Genomic DNA, 20,162 nt, shown 5'->3' on the forward strand with positions numbered 1-20,162 from the left:
ACTATAGCTCATATCTAGTGCACTTCTTTCACTCTTTTATAGAGAGGAAACATTCACAAATATTGTAGAAATAATTTAATTTGCATGTGATGGCTTTTTATTAATCATTTTCAGAAGACAAACCTTGCTCCCAGTCAAAGTATTAGTCTAGTCAATACAACCATTGTGTCCTAAGCCAAAAGTTGAAGGTTGTTGGCGTTATCTTCTGCTCAGGACACAAGAGGGCACTGTTTAGTCAGTGACCACTGTCAGTAGTTCTGCAAAGCCAACGCTCAACCGTGGGTCCCTCGTTTAGTCTGCGCAAGGTTCGTTTGGCTAAATCATTGATTTTTCAAAAACATTTTAGAAAATATCTTTACCTGCCCATATGGATGTGATAGGCACATGGTTCTCATGGTAGACAAAAAAATATTTCTGGAAGAAACAACCCTGAAAATGACTCCCTTCAGACCTTTCTGACTCATCCTCGTTTACATTTTTACACAGAAATTACGAGATCAACCAAAGAGCTTTACGCGCAGCTCTCCCTTTTCTCTGAGAGATTGCTTCCCGTTTTATTACCTGGGGTTGATGCGGACAGTAGGTAACCTGTGCACAGCAAAGCCCTGCATCAGGCGCTAAATGTCATGCATAGGTTGTTTTTATTGGCTGATACGGCCTGTTGTGCCCTTCTCCTTTTCCTGGAAGCTATTGTTAAAGAGATGGTTGTTAATGCTGCTGACCAGATGGGCTCTTCTCCCCGCAGCCCTCACTAAGGCTGTTTACCATGCGCTGGGCTGTGGAAAACAGGTGAGACGACCGCCGGTGTCTGGACCAATCAGAGAGCAGCAGATGTCTGGCCCCATCCTGTAAACCTTTATTTGGCATTTCATTTTGGTTCAGGGAATGGAATGTAATAACACTGAATCAATGTGGATTTTGGCCTATTTATTATAGCCTATATGTGGCTATTAAAGAGGACTAGGACCCATCACAATTTTCTATCATCATGCTGCCATTTCAGATTCACATTTCAGAGTGTGTTTTGATGCAGTAGAAACATACTTGATAAACTATAATAATTACCTCTATTGTCAAACCAATATGACTTTTGAAAATGTTCTCTTGTGATCAAATGTTTCTACTATTGGGTTGGCAAACACTGGACATTCCTTTCACTTTCCAGGGCAGGCCATCTTGAAATTCTGCAATTTGGTATCATGGCAACAGCAGGGTTTAAAGCAGGCCTGGGATGGCTGAGGAGGACTCTTTTAAAGCTCAGAATCAATCTAGCCTAATGGATGACCAGTGGCTAGCATGCACGTATGGATTAGTTTGTCCGGAGCACCTGTCCCTGCTCTGTCAACAGGGGATCAGGTTACTGGCTACATATTCACCAGACTAAATCAACTTCCTCTGATTGACACTGAGGTCCCTTTTTTCACACATTTAATATATGCATTGTGCAAAATTTACTTTCAAAGCAACAGCTACATTTATGGCACATATTTACACAGCATTATCCCACCTGTCTCCCAGAATGAAAATAAATGGTGCAAAATGAAGCCCCTCAGGTTGATTATGGAGTTAAGCTGGCGGAGCAGACCAGTGAAGCGGGACCAAGGCCAGGCTTAACAAGAGCAGCCGGCTTCTGAACTACAACTGGGAATCAGACAGAATCAAAAGAAAAGACCTGTGCTCCTAAAGAGATTTAAAGATTATTTTATTATGAAAAAGCAAGTTGTTCTCTTCTGTCCTTGCACACTACATGGATATTTCATTATCTGTTTATCTAAATCAGTATTTGAAAAAATATATATATATCTTGACTGAATGTTTCAAATTCACCAAAAATATACACATTTTCTTTCTCAGTTAACTTTTACTGATATGATCTCTTTATTTTTATAACAGCAGTTTTGTAGCAACATTAGCTGAGATAGATACAAACGTTTTATATAAAGGTTACAGATTATTACTCTTTCAGAAGTGTTTTCATCATCTGTTTTCAATTCTACAATTATACAGATTGTAAACATTATGACATTTGAGTTGGATTGTCATACTGATCCTGCATGCAGCATTAAGTACTTGATATACACCTTTTGGGATCATATTAAGGATTTAAGGAGGTGACAGGAGGTAACTTGATTTCACACAGAATATGACATAATTATTTTTCCCCCTTTGTAAAAGAAAAGCAAACTAATTGACTTTTCTACCATTACTTTTCTGAAATTAGGTAATTATTGAAAATGTATATTGCACTACTTCATTTTTTCCTCCAGCTGCCTCCATTCAGGCATTTTGAAGATTCTGATGACATTTTAAAGGGTCTATAAACTCCATCATTTCACTGTCATTTGCTTTATTCTTCTGAACACCCACACTGTTGCATTATATCCCAGATCTGAATGTGTGATGGATGACCCAAGCGATAGACTCAGCCTTTACTTTGTCCTTTATTTGGGACACCTTCTATCTGATGTGTCTTGTCCCTCTCTCCACTCGGGATACCCCCACCACCAGCTGCCTGTGACCCCTCAGCACAAGCCGGTCTCTGCCTGCCATGTGCTGGGAGTCAAAGGGCTCCACCTATCGCTCATCCTAAAAGAACCCCATCGTCTCCTGCCTCGCGCACTGAATCACAATCAATCCTAGGGCAGACAGAGATGGATTGGGATGGCCACGACCCTGTAGCATTCATAAGGATGGGGGGGGGGGGGTCCTCAAAGCACTGCTGTCACTGGCACATAATAGAGTTTTAGGACGTGCGAGGGGGTCAAGTCTGCAGCCCTTGGAAGGAAGTCATCTCAAACCAATGGAGGATATTCTTTTCTCTTTAACTATTGTTAGGAACAGCAATGACAGAAACAAGGTATCTGGTAACAAAAGTCACTGAAGATGAAATACTCTGGAAAGTAAAGTTAATTTCCTATATAATACAGATGGGATATAACCTTATGCCACATGAGAAATTTCATAGGATTTTGTAGACTTCTAGAAATTCAACTCAAAATGTAAACCCTATGTTACATTGGCCTTGGACAAAAACAGTTGCCTTTGATGAGTTACACCTCATGAGAAGCTGTAGTTCAAAAAAGCAGTGCAACAGTGACAGCTAATTATAACTCAAACTGCACATTATTTATTATTGTTCTCGTGGACCAGATCTTGTGTCTTGTCTCATTATAATATAATAAAAACTGCTATGTTGTGTTTTTAGTCCACAGGTCGTCTGCCTGCTCGTCTCTGAGAATAATAGTCTTGACATTCTGCCTCCCATCATCATACGCTGGCTGTTTGAAGGGCGCCGGTTTAGTGTTTTCTGATTTACTCCACAGCAGACAGAGTGATTGGATCATTCACACAGGCATTGACAACAAATATCATTCATAGATGTAAAAGTCTCCACAATGCTGTAACAGGATGATTTGGAGAGAAAGATCTTATTCTGCATTCAGCGCTGTGGACTGAAGGAGGATCATTCACATGTAGATGTATCCTCCTGGAAGTGGCTCCACTATACAATTTCCATTTAGATCAGGTGTATACACAAATAAAGAAAGGGCAGTGGGTGCTTCATTTGATTAACTAATCATAGTCTTTGTAATTCCCTTCAGAGCATCTGAAGACCAGTGTGGACTTGGGTCTGCTGATTAGCCCATGTGTGATTGCAGTGAATATAGCACAAATCATCACAACTCGACTCCATATACTACACAGTGGCTTTGATTAAACAGCCGATTAAGGCACAGTGCATTTCAGCTTTAATCCTTTTTCTCTCTGTAAGCAGAGAACAGTCCCAGAACACTGTAAGAATCAGAGTGGGAGGTAATGAGCTCTTTACTGCTCCCTGGGGTGAGGATGCAGGTTGTTGGCAACCAGTTCAAGCTATACATTCTGATCTAACTGCCTTTAGTTAGAGCAGTGGATTTACTATGAGATATATATTATGCCAAGGTATTATTTTACCCACCACGGTTTCATAAAAAAGCAAAAACGATCTACGTTCTATCAGAATACTAGGTACTTTGATACATGCTGTGGGACTTCCCTTCGGTCCCTCTGATATGGATGAAAGTATTTGGACTACACACAGGGCTGGTTACTGTGTGACCCACCCAAGTCACCTAGGCTGTGTCTACTTGGAACAAAAGACAGATGTCAGAGATTTTTGAGTGTAAAGTTCTGAAATGGTGACCTGTGCAAGAAGACTCTGGTAATATGGAAAGAATCTAGCGTGGTGGAGAATGCTGTGTGTAAGGGTGACGCTGGGAAGGGTGCTATGTTTTGGTTTGTATATGTCTACTATTGCTATTGCAGTTATTGTTTTTGTCTTTCCTTTTTTTATTTAGTATTTTATTTTGTTATGCTATTTTTGTTAATTTGTGAAATCAATAAATATTTAAATGATAAAAAAGAAGAGTTTCCCCAGTCACGGGACAAATGTAAAATCCCTACCCAAGTGCGGAGCACGGTGGAATAATACACTTTTGTAGCACAAGTGAGAAAGCCTCTGCTCCTAAGGCTGTTGACAAACCAAACAAAGCACTCGTCCGGCTCACGATACCCGAGTGCTCCAAGCCTCTTCTCCTCCGGGCTCTTCATGCACTACACTGCATCACAGGGCCTTATAGAAAACTCCACAGCTCTCCTCTCTGCCACTGATCTCTTTTGATACTCCTCATTATGCAAACTGCTCCCAACTCCTGCTGCATAATTAGCGCTTAATTAATTTGAGTGAAATCTTTCATCTGTCTGTGTCCGGCCAGCTCCTTCCTTCCATTTACAACATGATATTAATTTCAGAGGGGGGAATGGTAGCGCTGCTGATGAAAAGGCCGATATAATTAATCAAGTAGGGTATCGTTTTCCTTCATTTTTGCAGGAATAGTAATAAGTGTGATGAGCGGAGTCTGATTAACCCTATTATGCTGCCTAATTAGGGTGATCATTTAATAATCAAGGAAGCAGCACAATTATCAAAGAATGCAAATCATGCCAACTAATGAAGAGTGGACCAATCCAAGGATGTCTTTGTTTGGGGAAATTTGACATTCCTATATCAAAGGTCAGGGAAAATCAGCTTGCTTATTGCACACATGTTAACGATGTATTTAACAGTAGAATAACAAAAATGCTATTAAATTGAATGAAGTTGAGCGTTAGGCTGTTGAAAAGTTGCATTTACATTGACATAAAATTCTGTAATAGCTATAATTTAATAGTGAGCTGGAGAACAGGTCAGTATTATATGACAGAATATGCTGTTTAACTATCAAATTGCATGACTTGGTTAATGGTCAGTAAACTTTTGTATTTATATGAAACAAAATCTGCCACAAATTTCCACATCTTCTCTGTCAGTACAATAAAAATACAACCGTGAACCATTTTCATAATAGCTGGTCTGTTGCAATTAAGGATTATAAGATTAATATGGCAAATCTGTGGAGCCAGTTTGGATATTTATATTACAAAACAGTAAAACTCCCATAAAGTTACATATGCCCCTGCCCTCCATCTGAAATGATCACCATCAAATCCTAGACCGTGAATGCAACCAATATAATAACAAGCAGTGGCTGTTTTTTAGACTACACAGCGCAGTCAATGCTGGTATTGTTTCAGGACCATGGACAGCATACGGCACGTTCGCCACACAAATGATGCTTCTACTTAAAAAAAAAGTCAAATATGAAACTGAATGAAAAATACTATTGATGAAAGTGTCCATGTGGTTGCCCTCAGATGAATGTGTGATTTACACTGACCAATATTTTTAAAGGAGAAATTGAGCAGCGTTGTGGGATTAAAGATAGGGCTCATTAGGTTTGCCACAGGCCATTTTTCTTCCCATTGATAAAACAACTGATGTCTCCACTTCCATCAAGATAGCACTGACCTCACACACAGCCTCTTATGAGCATGATTTCATTTTTTCTTACTTGGAGATTTGTATCTAGGGTTCTGTTATTCCACAAACATGCAACGCGGTATGCGGCAGATCGCAATAACACGTCTGGTTGAAAGAAACAGGTTGAATTTAAATGCATGACTTGCTTTGGACTATGGCTGAACAATATTTTGCAAAGTCTGCTACAAGAAATATATTGCAAAGTGTATTGAAGTACTAAAGTGGTACTAAAAATATGTAACAATACTATATACTTTTCACATTTTGTCAATCTTTATTAAATTTTATAATATATGTACATCTTCAGATTTCATTTAATTGTATTTTTATTGAATTATAGCTGGCCTAAAACAATCTACTACCAGTTACCCTGCATTAAGCTAACTCATATAGTTCTAATGATTTTGCTATAACGCAGTCTTTGTTGTGTGTTTGTCACTTAAAATATTGTTACACTAAACGCCGACCCAACCCATGTACTATCTAGTCATACTGTACCCTGTCCATTTGTATCTCTGCTGTGTGCATGTGCGTCTATGAGAATGAATGAATGTACCTCAATTTACCGCTCTTCACCCCCATAGTGCAGCTGTGCCTCGGAGAACTCTCGTCAAGTAATTGAATGAGCTGGACCAGTGGGGGAAACCTGTAGCGGCCAGTGTGGTAGCCCGCTGCTCTTATTAACAGTAATATGGCATCCGCTCCTCTTTTCCCCCTGCCGGATCCGTGCTCATGAATACAGAAATGAATGTGATGGACGTCAGAGGTGCGCGCAGGAGGGGGAAGAGACAGACCACAGCCGTTTTAATCAACCCTTAGATAGAACAATCACTTTATCCACCTCGGCAGCCCCCAGAGGTGAATGAGTGTTTAACATTCCAGGGCATGCTTTCCAAGAGGACCCCGCCCCAAAAACAACCAACGGACTGCAGAGATGACGGAGAGATGCTCTGATGTTTTTGATGAGTAAATTAGAGCTAACCATACCCCAGGGACCAAAGGCACTGAAATACAGAAGCACCGTAGATCACCAAAGAAGACATTTAGACGTAATGTGCCTTTGAAGTCGTTGATCTGTTTATAGACCTATGGCATAAGGAGTAAAAAGGACAGTGTGGATGTTCTAATGGAAATGTGATTATTTTGGATGAGTTTTTTTTTTTTTTTTCCCCCCCCCTGGATTGATCCACAGTCAGTTTATGAAAATGCTGTGTCTTTATAAAATATGTGAAAACAGCGTATATGCACATGCCATACCATGCTAATTAATAATTCAATAAAGCTTTTGGGGGAAAAGGTAAAAAGTGTTGAGAGTAAATCTTTCCTCTTCTTCTTCTTCTTCTTCTTCTTCTTCTTCTTCTTCTTCTTCTTATTATTATTATTATTATTATTATTATTATTATTATTATTATTATTATTATTTTGAATTATATTTAAAATTCCCACTTTTTAAACTGTAATGTTATGAAAAATGATTTTGATGGCCACAGATTTCATTGCAAAATACCAAGCTCAACTGTCCTCAGAGGGACATTAAATTTACAATCAGGGCCATCTGATGCTAACCTCTATTAGTCTTGTCCCAGAGTTACTCCAACTCCCCTAGACAAATGCACTCTTAAAAGTACACTTTAAAGTCTAGACATCATGATCAGGGCCAAACAGCTATTTTAACCATGTGGCAGTCAGAGCCCCCTCACTTCTATGTAGCTATTTATATGTGCATATTTAGGCTAAATGCAGTCTCCATATTAAAAGCCAATAGGGTTATATATATGGTTTTTCACATTTTTGTTTTCTTTGTTTCCAAATTTTACCTAAGAACTGATTCAAAACAAATTAAAAAACAAAACAACAATAACTGAAGTAGTCAACACTGGAGAAAGGACCACTGTGTATATGTGGCAGCAATAGTGGCCTAGTGTAGCATACTCTATTACACAGTATAGTGACTTAGTCCAGCATACTCTATTAAACAGTAGGAATACAATGTGTAATTTTATAAAGTGTTATAAAATTGCGACAGTTTACATATTTGTGTGTATGTGTATTTCATCATTGTTCCATTGAATGCTAAACAAAATGGCTTGATTACATGGTGTTACTTTTGTCGTGTCTGACATTGTTCTCTTACTGGTGTGTGCTCACCCCAGGACAAAAGCTGAAGTCCCGTCTGTGCTGCGTCCATGGCCAGGCTGATTAAATCTGGGTCCCTTGCTGGCTCTCTCCATGGTGCTGAAAGAACCCTCTATCAGATTACAACCTGCCAAAATAGGACCTCAGCTAATCCATTACAATAATTGATTGACAGTGCATTCAAGGTGGACCTGCAGTGAACACCAATTACAGTCATGTCGTATTCCTCTTTAAAATTAACGTTAGTTGTGAAAGCACATGGAGCCAATCAGTCTTTGGAAGTTTTATAGGAGGTGCTGCGTGTCTGCGGCCGGGACAGAGGTCGTCTAATCACTGCGTAATAACTAACTGCTCCACTCGTCCCCCTGGTAACATAGTTAATATTTGACTGGAAGAGATTGGAAAAAATCTCAGTAAACTGAAGTGTTTAGCGCGTATTACAGCGGTAATCAAAAATCAAAATCATAATCTTTCCTTTCGCAGGTGGCGCCAACATGGTTAAAATTATTTTTAACTTGACTTCCAGAGCATAGAAATAACTCAAAGTATATTAAACATATGTATGTAGGTTATTTCATTTTAATCATGGTTATAAAAATGTCTACTCCTAAAGAAATACTCACGCAGTAATATGACAATGCGGTTTAAAGAACAGGGTGGAATGGGGACAACATTTGAAATCCTATACGGGGAGATTGCCTACATGTTGGAGGCTGCAGCAGGGAAGTTGCAGCTGTATGCTAATGAGGCGCCTATGCTTCCCATCAGCGCGGGGCAGCACGCGCCACTGAGCAAACACGCGCATGCGCAGACGTATCCACAGTCAGGATACCGACCCGTGCGTCGATCACGGAAAAAGAGGAACTCGTTAAAATGCCATCAAAGCTTTAAGGCTCAACAAACCGTATAGTGAGTGAACACGACGATAGACAAACAACAAAACAACAACTTCATTTAGGACACTTTCTTTATCTTATAGTCAAAGAGAATGCTTTCATTGTTTTAACCTATGATTTAAAACATAATATTTAGTTGTGAAATCAAACTTGTAACAAAAAAAGTTACACAAACAAGACATTAAACCTTTTAAAAACTTGTACAATTCTACCTACGTAGTGTGTAGACTAAATAACGGTGTGCTGCCGGCAGGTGAGGAGGCACCGGGACATAGAGGCCTATTCAAAGAGGGGCAGGCCTGCGGCTCAGCTCCGATTGTGTAATTATTTGACTTGGTCATACTGCAGCTTTATGCAAATGAGAGGAACAATGTACGACGATGGAGATTAATTCCTCCCTGGTCTGCGGCTGAAAGGAGAATGCACCCTCTACAAAGAGGCACAGTGCAGCCTATACATTACAGTTTCACCCAAAATTAGGCGTCTAAAAATGGTTGTATACAGAAATGGAAGCTAAAGAAAAACGAGAGAGACTACTAGACTAAACTAAAGAGAGAGTTTATTCAAGCAAACACTTACAAACTTTACGCTTCTTACACTAAATGTAAGAAGTGTAGCCTATAGGCTGTGTGAGTGTTTGTTTGTCAACACTGAATCAGCCAACAACTTTATTTATTCAATATCCTAAAACTGGGTGGTGGGCTGAGTACAGGATTTTGCGTCTCAGGGCGATGGTCTTTGTGTGGAGCACTGATTCCGCTCAGTACGCGTGTCGCGCTGGACCAGATTGTCCAGTCCTGTGTCACAGTCAAGAGGTCAATTTGCCTTTCAAACAAAAAAAGGACAGGGATCCCCACGCTGGGGCAGACGTGGCCATTGTGCACAAAGGCCAGAGGGCTCTCTTATTACTTATGTATGCACCGAGATGTCTGATTTATATGTCGAGTTAAACTACCGAGACAGACACGTGCCCTAAAATAAAGAAGCACTCCCTCTACAATGTTTACTTTAGACGTCATAAAATAAAATAAATAGTAGGCTACTCTGTGGGGAGCTGCGCTGAGCTGTGCGTAAACGTTGTGCGTAAAGAGCGAGAATAAACAACTGTGGAACGAGGGAAGCATCAATAATCTCTCAAATGAAACAACAACAACAAAAAACAACAACTAAATAAAAACAAAAACAAACATCAAGCGCAATGCACAGGTTGTTCTGAAAAAGTATGATCCAATACGTTGTGCTGCAGCAAAATTGCCACATTTAACTAAATAAACATCCTACAGAAAATATTAACTAATTGTCAAATTCTAAAGTTGTAGTAGTGATACACATTTTCTTTTGGCAGCAACGGGGCCCCCCAGAGGAGAGTCACAAAGCCGTGGCACGTGTGCAGTTGTATAGGGGCCCATCAGACCGTAAAAAGGAGGGTCCCGGCGTGTGCCTCTGTCGGGGAGGGGCTAGGCGCACACATTAATGTAATAAACCGCCAGTGCATCTGCTAAGCTATCTGCACATCCTCCAACGAAATCCACCAAAGCCCGGCTCTGAGCCCTCCCACAATCAAATCCACTGGGATCTTAGTTTCATCCGATTGGTTGGGGATGCGGCGAAGAGGGGGGGCAGAACAATAGCATCATTCCGGCATAAAAAGAGTGGAGCTATGCCTTAGAGACGAAAACATTTCAGGAACAGAAGGATCGAAATACAGGGGAGATTAAGTCCCACACGCTTCTGTGTTGCCATATTTTGAACCAACCTGGATCCTCGAGACATCATTCACCTCCCCGAAGTGCCTTTCAGCAGCGACTCGCCAACATGCCCAAAGGCTTCCTGGTAAAAAGAAACAAGAAATCGGCACACGTTTCCTACAGGACGCGCCCAGACGAGGATGACCTCCAGGAGCCTCCCACCCCAGCTGCCTTGCCGAGTCAGGCTGACCCCTCCCCGCCACTGTCCGTGGCGTCCAGTCCAGACCGCGCGGATTTCACAGCAGCTGATGCGCCCGTGCCAAGACTGGAGAAACCGGCGCAGTTCGGCAACCCGGAGACGGCGTGCCAAGCCCTGTACAGCCCCACCCGGCCAATCAGCAAGGAGCACGACCGGGGCTATTTTGAGCGAAGTTTCAATCTAGGTTCGCCGATATCTGCAGAGTCATTCCCTACACCCGCGTCACTCTCCGGCCTGGACAACATTCTCTACGCTCCAGTTGATCTAAAAATCGGCACCAGCAACAGCAGCCGCAGCGGCACCACCTCATCCACCAGCAGTAGCAGCAGTAGCAGCCTCCCAGCACCAAACAACCGCCTAGCCACCAAAAGACCCGCTGAGGCCACGGAGCGCAAACCCAAACCCGCTGCCAAAAAACCCAAAGCCATCAGAAAGCTCAACTTCGAGGACGAGGTGACGACCTCTCCGGTGCTGGGGCTCAAAATCAAAGAGGGCCCCGTGGAGATGAAACCACGGTCACTGTCTGTGGCGGGAAACAAACCGTTAGGGGAGTTTGTGTGTCAGCTTTGCAAAGAAGCGTACGCGGATCCATTCTCTCTCGCACAACACAAATGCTCTCGCATTGTGCGTGTCGAGTACCGCTGTCCGGAGTGTGACAAGATGTTTAGCTGCCCGGCCAATCTCGCCTCTCATCGCCGCTGGCACAAACCACGGGCCGCTGCCACGGGGGCATCTGCACTGCCCCCTGCACACGGAATCAAATCTGACATGGCCAAAACGCCTCCCCTGGGTGTCAAGTCTGATGAAGCCAAAGACACAAGTGACAGAGACACCCCCAGTCCAGGTCTGTCTGAGTCCGGGTCTGAAGACGGCGCGTACGACTGTCAGTTCTGCGGGAAGAGGTTCAAGCGCCAGGCATACCTAAGAAAACACATCATGGGACATCAGGCCCTGCAGAAGAAAGTGCTGGAGGACTTTCAGACGGCCGAGCGCGCAGCAGAGCAGCCCCCCATGCCCTCCTCTTCCTCCTCAGAGGAAGCGTCAAACCAAAGCCCCCTCAACCTGAGCCCAGTGGACTGCCTACTGTGTCCCGTGTGTGGGGAGAGTTTCACCAGCAGGGCTGGCCAGGAGAGACACCTGCGCCTCATGCACTCATCCCAGATTTACCCGTGCAAATACTGCCCCGCCACGCTCTACAGCTCACCGGGTCTCACCAGGCACATAAACAAGTGCCACCCCTCGGAGAACAGGCAGGTCATCCTGCTGCAGATGCCGGTGCGCCCAGCCTGCTAGAGACAACACTCAACTCGTGCCTTTGAAGCAGAAAAAGCAAACAAAAGTGGGATGAGAGAGTCTGTGATGCTCACTGCCATAACTTTAGGCCAATGAAAGGCAGGGCGGATGATGTAGCCTAGTCGGTTTCTTTTTCATTCCAATCAGTGATTGTCGAATGCTTCTCTCTAATTACATATAGGCCTATTTTGAGATTTTCATTCTCAAATTAGTTTATCAAGTTAAAATACAAAGCGTTAGTTTGACTGTTGAAGGGTATTTTTCTAGAACAGCACGTGTGCTCAATGATAGCTTCTAGACCTAAGAAATGTCTTAAAATCTCAGTAACCTTTTTCCCATCAAAGCCTTTGAATTCACCGACCGTGATTGCTCTCGTGCAGCTTTACGCTTGTTTGTGAATGACAGAACTTTACTTTGTGTGGTGGAGAAGCGCGACTGAACATTCCCTGCTAAGTAGAACCACAAATGCCTTTAGTATCAATGCCTAGTGACATAGTCTACATACACACCCAAATCCCGCTGTACAACTGCCTTAAACAAGTCCACTTAGATGATCTCATTTGAATGCTGGCACATATTTTATTATGGAAGATTGTTGCAATATTTTTCATCATAAGTTTATTTATTTATTTATTCTAATTATTTTATGTAACTTATTGTTGTGTTTGTTGTGATTTCTGTGAATCGTCATGGCAGTTTACATGTCGTATAGCCAAAATGTTTTTTGTTTTTTTTTCTTTCTTTTTTGTCAAACTTATGAGTTGTGCTCAATGTCGTGGGTCGGGTTTAAATCTTCAATCTTCACAGCTCTTGTAAAAAAAAGAAAAAAAACGTAAAGCTCTTACCTTAGATGCAATCTTTTTTAAGGATAAGTTATTTTCCTAAATGTTGGCTTTTATAGCGCTTTGATTGTATGTGCATATCGTTGTTGTCTATCAATAAAGAAAAAAATATTTTCAAAAGAAGAAACCGTTTCGAGTGAATCTATGTGTGAATCTAAAGACTAAAACACGCACTTTAAGAGGTGCATTGAACCCAGAAGTCTTCTGTATGTTATTGCTCTACAGATTGTCCATTAGCTTTTATTATTTTTTGTTTTTTTTAAAACCAATTTAAAACTGACAAATAATATTTGAGCCTTCCTAAAAGGGTTACAGTTTTAAGTAGGCCTTTAAGACGCGCATCAGATGACAACAAATTGGCTCAATAATTTGTTTAATTATGGAACACTATAGAAAATATAGGCCAGGGTTGCAGATATAGGCTGGGCCTGTAGAAGTAGGCCTAGACTCAGGTAAAGTTTGGCTATTACATGGGCTGGTAGGCGATGCATGGGTCCACAGTACAGTCGGCTTAATGTCACTGGCTTCAATGGAACATTTTCATTGGGGTAGTCTGCATATTAAATCTGTACGATGTTGGTTTTCAGTCATATCTAATTAAAACACAGACTGTTTGCAGACCTAAATCATGGCTGAATCGACTCAATACGCACACAATAGCACTTAAGATGCCTCAGATAAATTAACCCAGGTGCCATGTCGGGACATGGCAGGGGACAGCAAGGTTAGGGATTTGCGCTCACCTTTAAAGCAGTAAAACATCTGCCTGCTCTTGGAGCTTCATTTAGGTTGTCCACCGCTGATTTAAGACGCACCAGGATTTCTATCCGACTTTTACGTTATGAAAGCATTAGGTCAGCTTTAGCTTTCACTTCAGGTCTGTGCTTAGCAGCGGCTGATTATCTCAACCATCAGGGACAGGAGCTTAGAGCCAGGCTAAAACTTGTAATACTGCACTATACAATCTTACGTGTGATGAAAGTTTTTACTTTTCTTTACAGTTAAAAGACCTCTGGATGTGTCAAGAATAACAAATTGTTTCCAGTAACCACAGACTACATTAATGGAGATATTTGAAGTGAGAAAAGTGTGCCAGATCCACTCTGGGAGTTAGGGGAGCTTGAACATCCAGCCCCTGTTGGTCTGGTAAAAGAAGCATGCCAGAGTTTAGCAGCAGTGAGTAAAAATGAGGCAACATGACTGCTCTTTCTCACACTTTTTAGGCTCCAATTACAAATTCAAGTGCTGTCCTTGTGTCTTTATGTGGAAAGGCGAGGCAGTTCAACCCAGAGGTGCAGCGACCATTGCACCTGTACCTCCTGGTGGGCTTCCATTATGCTAGTCTCCTCTAAGATGAACTGAGCAGCAGGGGTGACAGATGGGAGGAGGGTCAGGTTACCCCTGCTGCTGCTAGCTACAAGGCCAGACCAGGGTCAGGAAGCCCCGTGGAAAGAGCACCCACCACGTTTTTCCACATAAAACCAAGCCACAGTAATCCACAAGCTCTGAGGTTAAACAATTAGCTGATGAGGATGTCAAAGAAGAAAATAACAAGAAAGAGAATTTCAATTTGATTTAATGAAATGTTTCAACTTTCACATTTCTAATAAAGACAGCATTAAAAACAGTCTGATATGTTGACAAGTAATGGTAGAATTTTCAAGCTTTTTTACTTACAAAGAATATAGCACAGGCATTCATATAATTTTTGGAAAGGGGACAGAGCCCTAACATTTGACATATGTACAAGAATTTTTAGAGTAAAAAGACAAAATCATACTAGGGCTAAGACTTGATCATTCTCTTCACACATTAAGAAATATTGATCCAGACTAACAACTCCAGTAACTAAACCAGCATAGGGGAATTACAGACCCCTTCACAATTATGATCTATAACCTACAATCTTTACATCAGCGTCCTGGGTGGTTTCTTCTAGAGGCTTTGGGAAAATTAAAACCCCTTGATACCATCCAGGCCTATGCTTTTATACATTCTTCAAAACCACAAAGCACAAAAAGAGGATTTTACTCTCATCACCCATCACTGTTCGTAATCCCCTTAGTTTTCTGTCATGGGGAGCACATACAGGTAGCAGGCGGCATATGAGTGCGGGGTGAAAGCGATCGGAGGAGGGTGAGCTTGGGGAAAATAAGGCATAGTAGTGCTGCAACAGATGGGGCTAGTGTTGCAGCTATGGGTGGAGCCCTCAGAAAGGTGCTAGTAATGTGTGTGTGTTTGCCTAGAACACCTGTCTGCCATGGCGACAGGAGCCGGAGCAGGGCAGGTTGGAGGAGCAGTAGCTGTTGCTAGGAAGGTTGTGATAGTTGAGCACTGGCATGCCACCTAAAAAGCACTCCCTGGTACGGCCCTGAGGCCCCTGTACGGAGGCAAAATGGGGAGGTGATTATGGGAAAGAGGAGGAGCTGGTGTCTATCCTTTCAGTTTAAAACAAGGCAGAGTATTTATAAATATCAGAAGCCCACAATTTCACCCATCTGTTGTTTTGGTGGGAAACGCAAAATCAGAAGGCAGGGTGAGAGAAAAATGAAGGGACAAAGAATGAAAGTGGTGATCATGGTTACTAGCAGAGGCAGAAAGGGGCAGATGGGACAGAGGCACAGTCAAAGTCATTGGGGAGATGACGCACACATACTCACTCCAGTGCATGGATTCAAAGTCACCTGAGGCATTGCAATGAATCTTAATAACACAGGAAATCATAATAACAAAATAACAATTCAAATACCTCTATACATACATCTCAGACAGACAAACAAAATAATTAAAGTACACTGTAGCAAACAGTAATCAAACATTCAGTGATAGGTAATTAATGACAGTTAGTGCAGAAATGTTGGAATGTCAATGCCTTCGCTCCACAGGATGAAACCGATAGCAGAGGAAAGAGACGAAAGGAACTTATCCTATTACCGGACATGAGTCTGTGTTAACAACATCACAAAACAATTACAGACGCAGACTTTCTCATTCCAGCAGAGTTGCATAAATCAAATCATGACAGAATCCATTGGAATTCGTTTAAAATAGAAAATTAGTGATAAAAAGCCCCTAACAAATTTCAGCTCAGGTTAAGTTAGAAAGACATCATTGATTGTCCACTCTGGGTTCAAAACAATTAAAAATGCCCTGGCAGCACACTTTAGCCAGGCAGTCTGTGTGGTTGTGCCAGTGTACAAATGGGTCTGGGGAGGAAGTCCCCACAAGTCACTTCTTTCAGCAGGATGGACCGTAAATATGGTCCAACAGACGCAAATGAACAGTAAAAAAACTACTAAAATGTCCAAACATATAAACAAGTGTGTTTAACATAGAAGGGCCATGGCAAGTGCAAAGAGAGGTATAAAAGACACATTTTAAATGGACACCAAAGTCTTGTGCAGTTCCATACTTCACCATTTACCTGTGTCATTCAGTGCTCTGACTGTAAATGGGATGGATTAAGTGTGTGAGCATGAAAACAGTCTAAATTATCTTTACTGCATCAGTTAGAATGTTTGGTACAAGACCTCTCAATCGATCCTAAGCATCCCAAATTACCCCCAACACATGAACAAATCCAGTGACTGACACATAAATAAAAAAATTGCATAAAGTTCCAGTTGTATATGACACATAATAAAGCATGTATAGCACACAAAATGCCTTGCAGTCGCCGCTCGTGAGGTTATTAAACATGACAGTAAAGGCGGTGATCCTGGGTTAGAAGATGATTTCAGGCAGATGATTTGCTTATAGCGCTGGCTGAGCGGCGGAGTTTTCCAGAAACTCGATGCTTTGTGGCACGGGGCAGAGTGGGTGACATCTGGTCACAGACTGAGTCTGTGGCTGCAGTGGTAGAGCTGGCCTCAGTACTCGCACTGCCAGTGAAGGAGCCTAGGAGAGATACAGTGTGCACAATGAACAAATTAAGACCTTTAGACACAGGTCGTAAAGGGCTTATGAATTTCCCAGCATGCTTTGTCATGCAAGTGCCTTTTGCACTGACCCAGATTCCCCACAATGCAATTCAGAGATTATTTCATTAGCATTTTCCAACAGCAAAGAAAAAATTAGCAACAAGTATAATAGTTCTTCAAAGGTGTCATTAGATAGAAAATTACAGAAATCAAAAGCCATTTTTGCAGGAAATCAAGCTGGTTAAAACATGCTTATAGGTTACCAACGTATTTTTATTTCTTACGTGTAATGGAGGTTACCGTTGAATATGAAAATGGTATTCTGTATGCAGCATAACAGCAAAGTGTTTTGAATGAAAACCAAATTATGTTTTATGCTTGTTTTGAACATATGGAGCTGCCCTACTGTCATATATTGTGGCTTTTCAGAAAACTTGAATACATGGTCATAGGATGTCACACAGAAATAAACCAAGGTGTGGAGAACATTTAAATATCATAAGCCTCCACTTGGTGGCTATTCTCACCAGGCCCAAACTGAAGACCCCCACCCATCCATCTTTGCACCATGCCTTGAGTTTAAACAACTTCGATGCTTTGTTGAGATGGCATCTGGTTGCCTATTTTCTTTCCTATCCTTTTATTTCCTGCCATTTTTCGGAGGCATCTCAAGTTGCAGGCGCTAAAAGGAATGGCAGATGGCTGGAGTAACAGACACTCAGCAGCACAGTGCAGCCGGCAGCATCCCGTACAGGCAGAGGCTGGGCTTGGGACAGAGCACTGGGTGTGTGCATTGTACAGGGAGCAATGGGAGGTGAGGGCTCCCTACATGCATTCTCCAATCTGCATATGAATGTAAAAAAACGAATGGGCCTGGCTAAAATATGGGCTGGTCTGACAGACACAGAAGGCCTGCATTCCCGTATTGTTGTACTCATTCCTACAGTAAGACACTTTCTTTTCAAAAGTAAACCACAAATATTGATTTGAGTTAATTTTCTGTGAAAACACAGATATTACAGCTCACCACACACTCAACAGACTTCCACTTTAGCATCCATTAAAACAATCTGCAATCATCATTTCCACTGCGCCACATGATGACTGGGCTTGATTTTCCTAAGTAGGCAGTACACAATATGGGTTTATGGAAACTGACAGAATGAAGAAAAGAAGAAAATTACTTGCAAATACATAATTGCCTTATGGTTGATCTCTGTTTCAGATAGAAACACAAAGGATAGACACAAAAAGATGTTTTAAATGACCCCTCTCCCCCATTGGTCCCCAATGCAGCAGTTCAAACAAGGCTGTGGATGACAAAGACGTCTTCAGTGCGGCAGGTGTTAGTCTCAGAGTCTGCCCCAGGCAAACAGGCACACTCCAACAGGAGGAAACCGGGAGGGGGGCCCAGGGATTGGGAAATAAAGAGAAGAAAGGAAAAAAGAAAAGTGTTTGCTGGGGGAGAGGAGAAGGCGCGCCACATGCACAAGCGAGGGCCAGAAGTGGAGCCGTATTGTTCATGCTGTTACTTAGTCAGGTGCTAATTGTCCCCACCGTGCATCACTCTCAATTACCAGCTTGCCCTAAACAGTAGGACAGCCCACCCAAATAAACAGCCTGTTTTTTCTGGCCTCATCCCTTTTGTCCAGTAAATAAAGCTTGGTTAGTACAGAATGATAAAAAGGAGGGTGAGGGAAAACGGGCGGAAGGTACAAAGGCTGTTGGACGCAAAAACAGGCTTCCAGTGGGACGCGGAGCTTACCTTTTCACAAAGCATTTGGACCTTTAAGAAATGTTAATCTAAAAGGGAAGAACACAGTAAAGCATCACATGAGACCAGTGGACACACCATACCAGACTCAACTCTACACAAAATGCCTGAATCAGACACACCCAGGGTCAAGGTTTAATGGGACGTTCAGGCAGCTTGTATGAGGTTGGGAGTTAGTCCTCAGTGGAAGGCACAAATATTTCACCCCGAGCATTGTGAAGGCTGCTGACACCCGATCTACCCCTTTTAGAGATTCGTAAAGTCTGACCATTTCTCTAAAATTGTGTAGTTCACATGGAATCAACAGGCTGTGAAAATACTTACTAGACTTTTTGCAGCCTAGGGAGGGTTAGAGGGAGCAAGACACACACAGCAGAGGCACCTCAAAAGGTCGAGGATGCTCTTAGACTCTTGAGAGCTGAACTGCATGTGTGGTTATTTATTTGAAAAAAGAAAAAAATGGAGACCAGGCAAAAACACAGAAAGTTTCTGGTGAAAGCTGTCACAAAAATCACACTTCTCACTGATGATGTGTTAGATCATGCAGGAAGCCATGCTGTTGGATGTAAATTGTTAAAATGAATTGGTTCTATAATAGCACAAGGATGGTGTTAGGGCATCATGAGTGAGGTTAGATGGTTACACTGAAGTTTGCATCATTAGTCATGCAGATCTGATTATGGTTGCATAAAGGTCTAAATTATTGTCCTATTTGGGTAAAATGGATCTAGGTGGGCAAAGGGCTTCATGCCTAGTGCGAAGGAAGCAGGCAGTCTTACAGTCCAGTTTGGCCCAGGGGTACTCCATGTCCCCAACCATCCCCGGCCAACGCCTGCACGCTGTCATGGAGCATGGATGACATGTTAGTGGCAGCAGAGGCAGCCAGAGCAGTGTGAGCAGACGCATTCAAACACACACTTACACTGACACACACTGACACAGAGACAACAGAGATGGTGGAGCAGCAGCACATTTCAGGGTGAGAATGAGGAAAAGTGTCAGCCAGACACATCGATGCTTGATGGAGCACACAATACTCAGGCATGACAAGCTAAAATGGTGGAAAATATTTACACACACATTTTTAAAGATGCATTGCAAACACCCACGGCAATATAATCTAAGGTCAAATAGTGGGGACCTGCAGACTTTCCCATGATTAAACATAAAAGCCCCATCATCTCCCATACAAGACGGGAAGATCTGGCCGTTCATTTAAAAGCGTCTATAAACTTTTTATTTTTTTAAACCTTAAACCACATTGTAGCCTCATGATTGTTTTTGGGTAAATATAAACAATTCTTCTTCAAATACAAGTCTAGCACCTACTGCTGATTTTAATGCCAACTACGATAAGGGATTTCCAAAACGCACACAATGTTTTAAGTAAATTACTGTGGACACCTTAGCCTTAATATTTCTAGTAGTATTTGAAGAACAAATAATGCATAATAT

The 20,162-nt window shown here is 42.0% G+C and overlaps 2 protein-coding genes across 3 annotated transcripts in view; one reads left to right on the forward strand and one right to left on the reverse strand.

The window, feature by feature from the left end:
• The first annotated feature begins 10,541 nt into the window (after positions 1-10,541).
• Positions 10,542-13,080, forward strand: insm1b (insulinoma-associated 1b). Its single transcript, XM_033988299.2, has one exon. The coding sequence runs from the start codon at positions 10,747-10,749 to the stop codon at positions 12,169-12,171; it is 1,425 nt and encodes a 474-aa protein (XP_033844190.1). The 5' UTR covers positions 10,542-10,746; the 3' UTR covers positions 12,172-13,080.
• Positions 13,081-14,573: 1,493 nt separating this feature from the next.
• Positions 14,574-20,162, reverse strand: part of ralgapa2 (Ral GTPase activating protein catalytic subunit alpha 2) — a 57,990-nt gene continuing 52,401 nt past the window's right edge. Inside the window, exons 40-41 of one of the 2 annotated variants that reach the window (XM_055231272.1) lie at positions 18,699-18,736; positions 16,772-16,910 (exon numbers count right to left, since the gene is read on the reverse strand). In XM_055231272.1, coding sequence (XP_055087247.1) covers positions 18,732-18,736 — 5 coding nt within the window. In that variant the 3' untranslated portion in view covers positions 16,772-16,910; positions 18,699-18,731. Of the gene's footprint in view, positions 16,911-18,698; positions 18,737-20,162 lie in introns of both variants that reach the window. The other variant, XM_033988296.2, reaches the window with a different exon arrangement.

This window comes from Periophthalmus magnuspinnatus, chromosome 22 (assembly GCF_009829125.3).
Source record: "Periophthalmus magnuspinnatus isolate fPerMag1 chromosome 22, fPerMag1.2.pri, whole genome shotgun sequence".
NCBI lineage: Eukaryota > Metazoa > Chordata > Actinopteri > Gobiiformes > Gobiidae > Periophthalmus > Periophthalmus magnuspinnatus.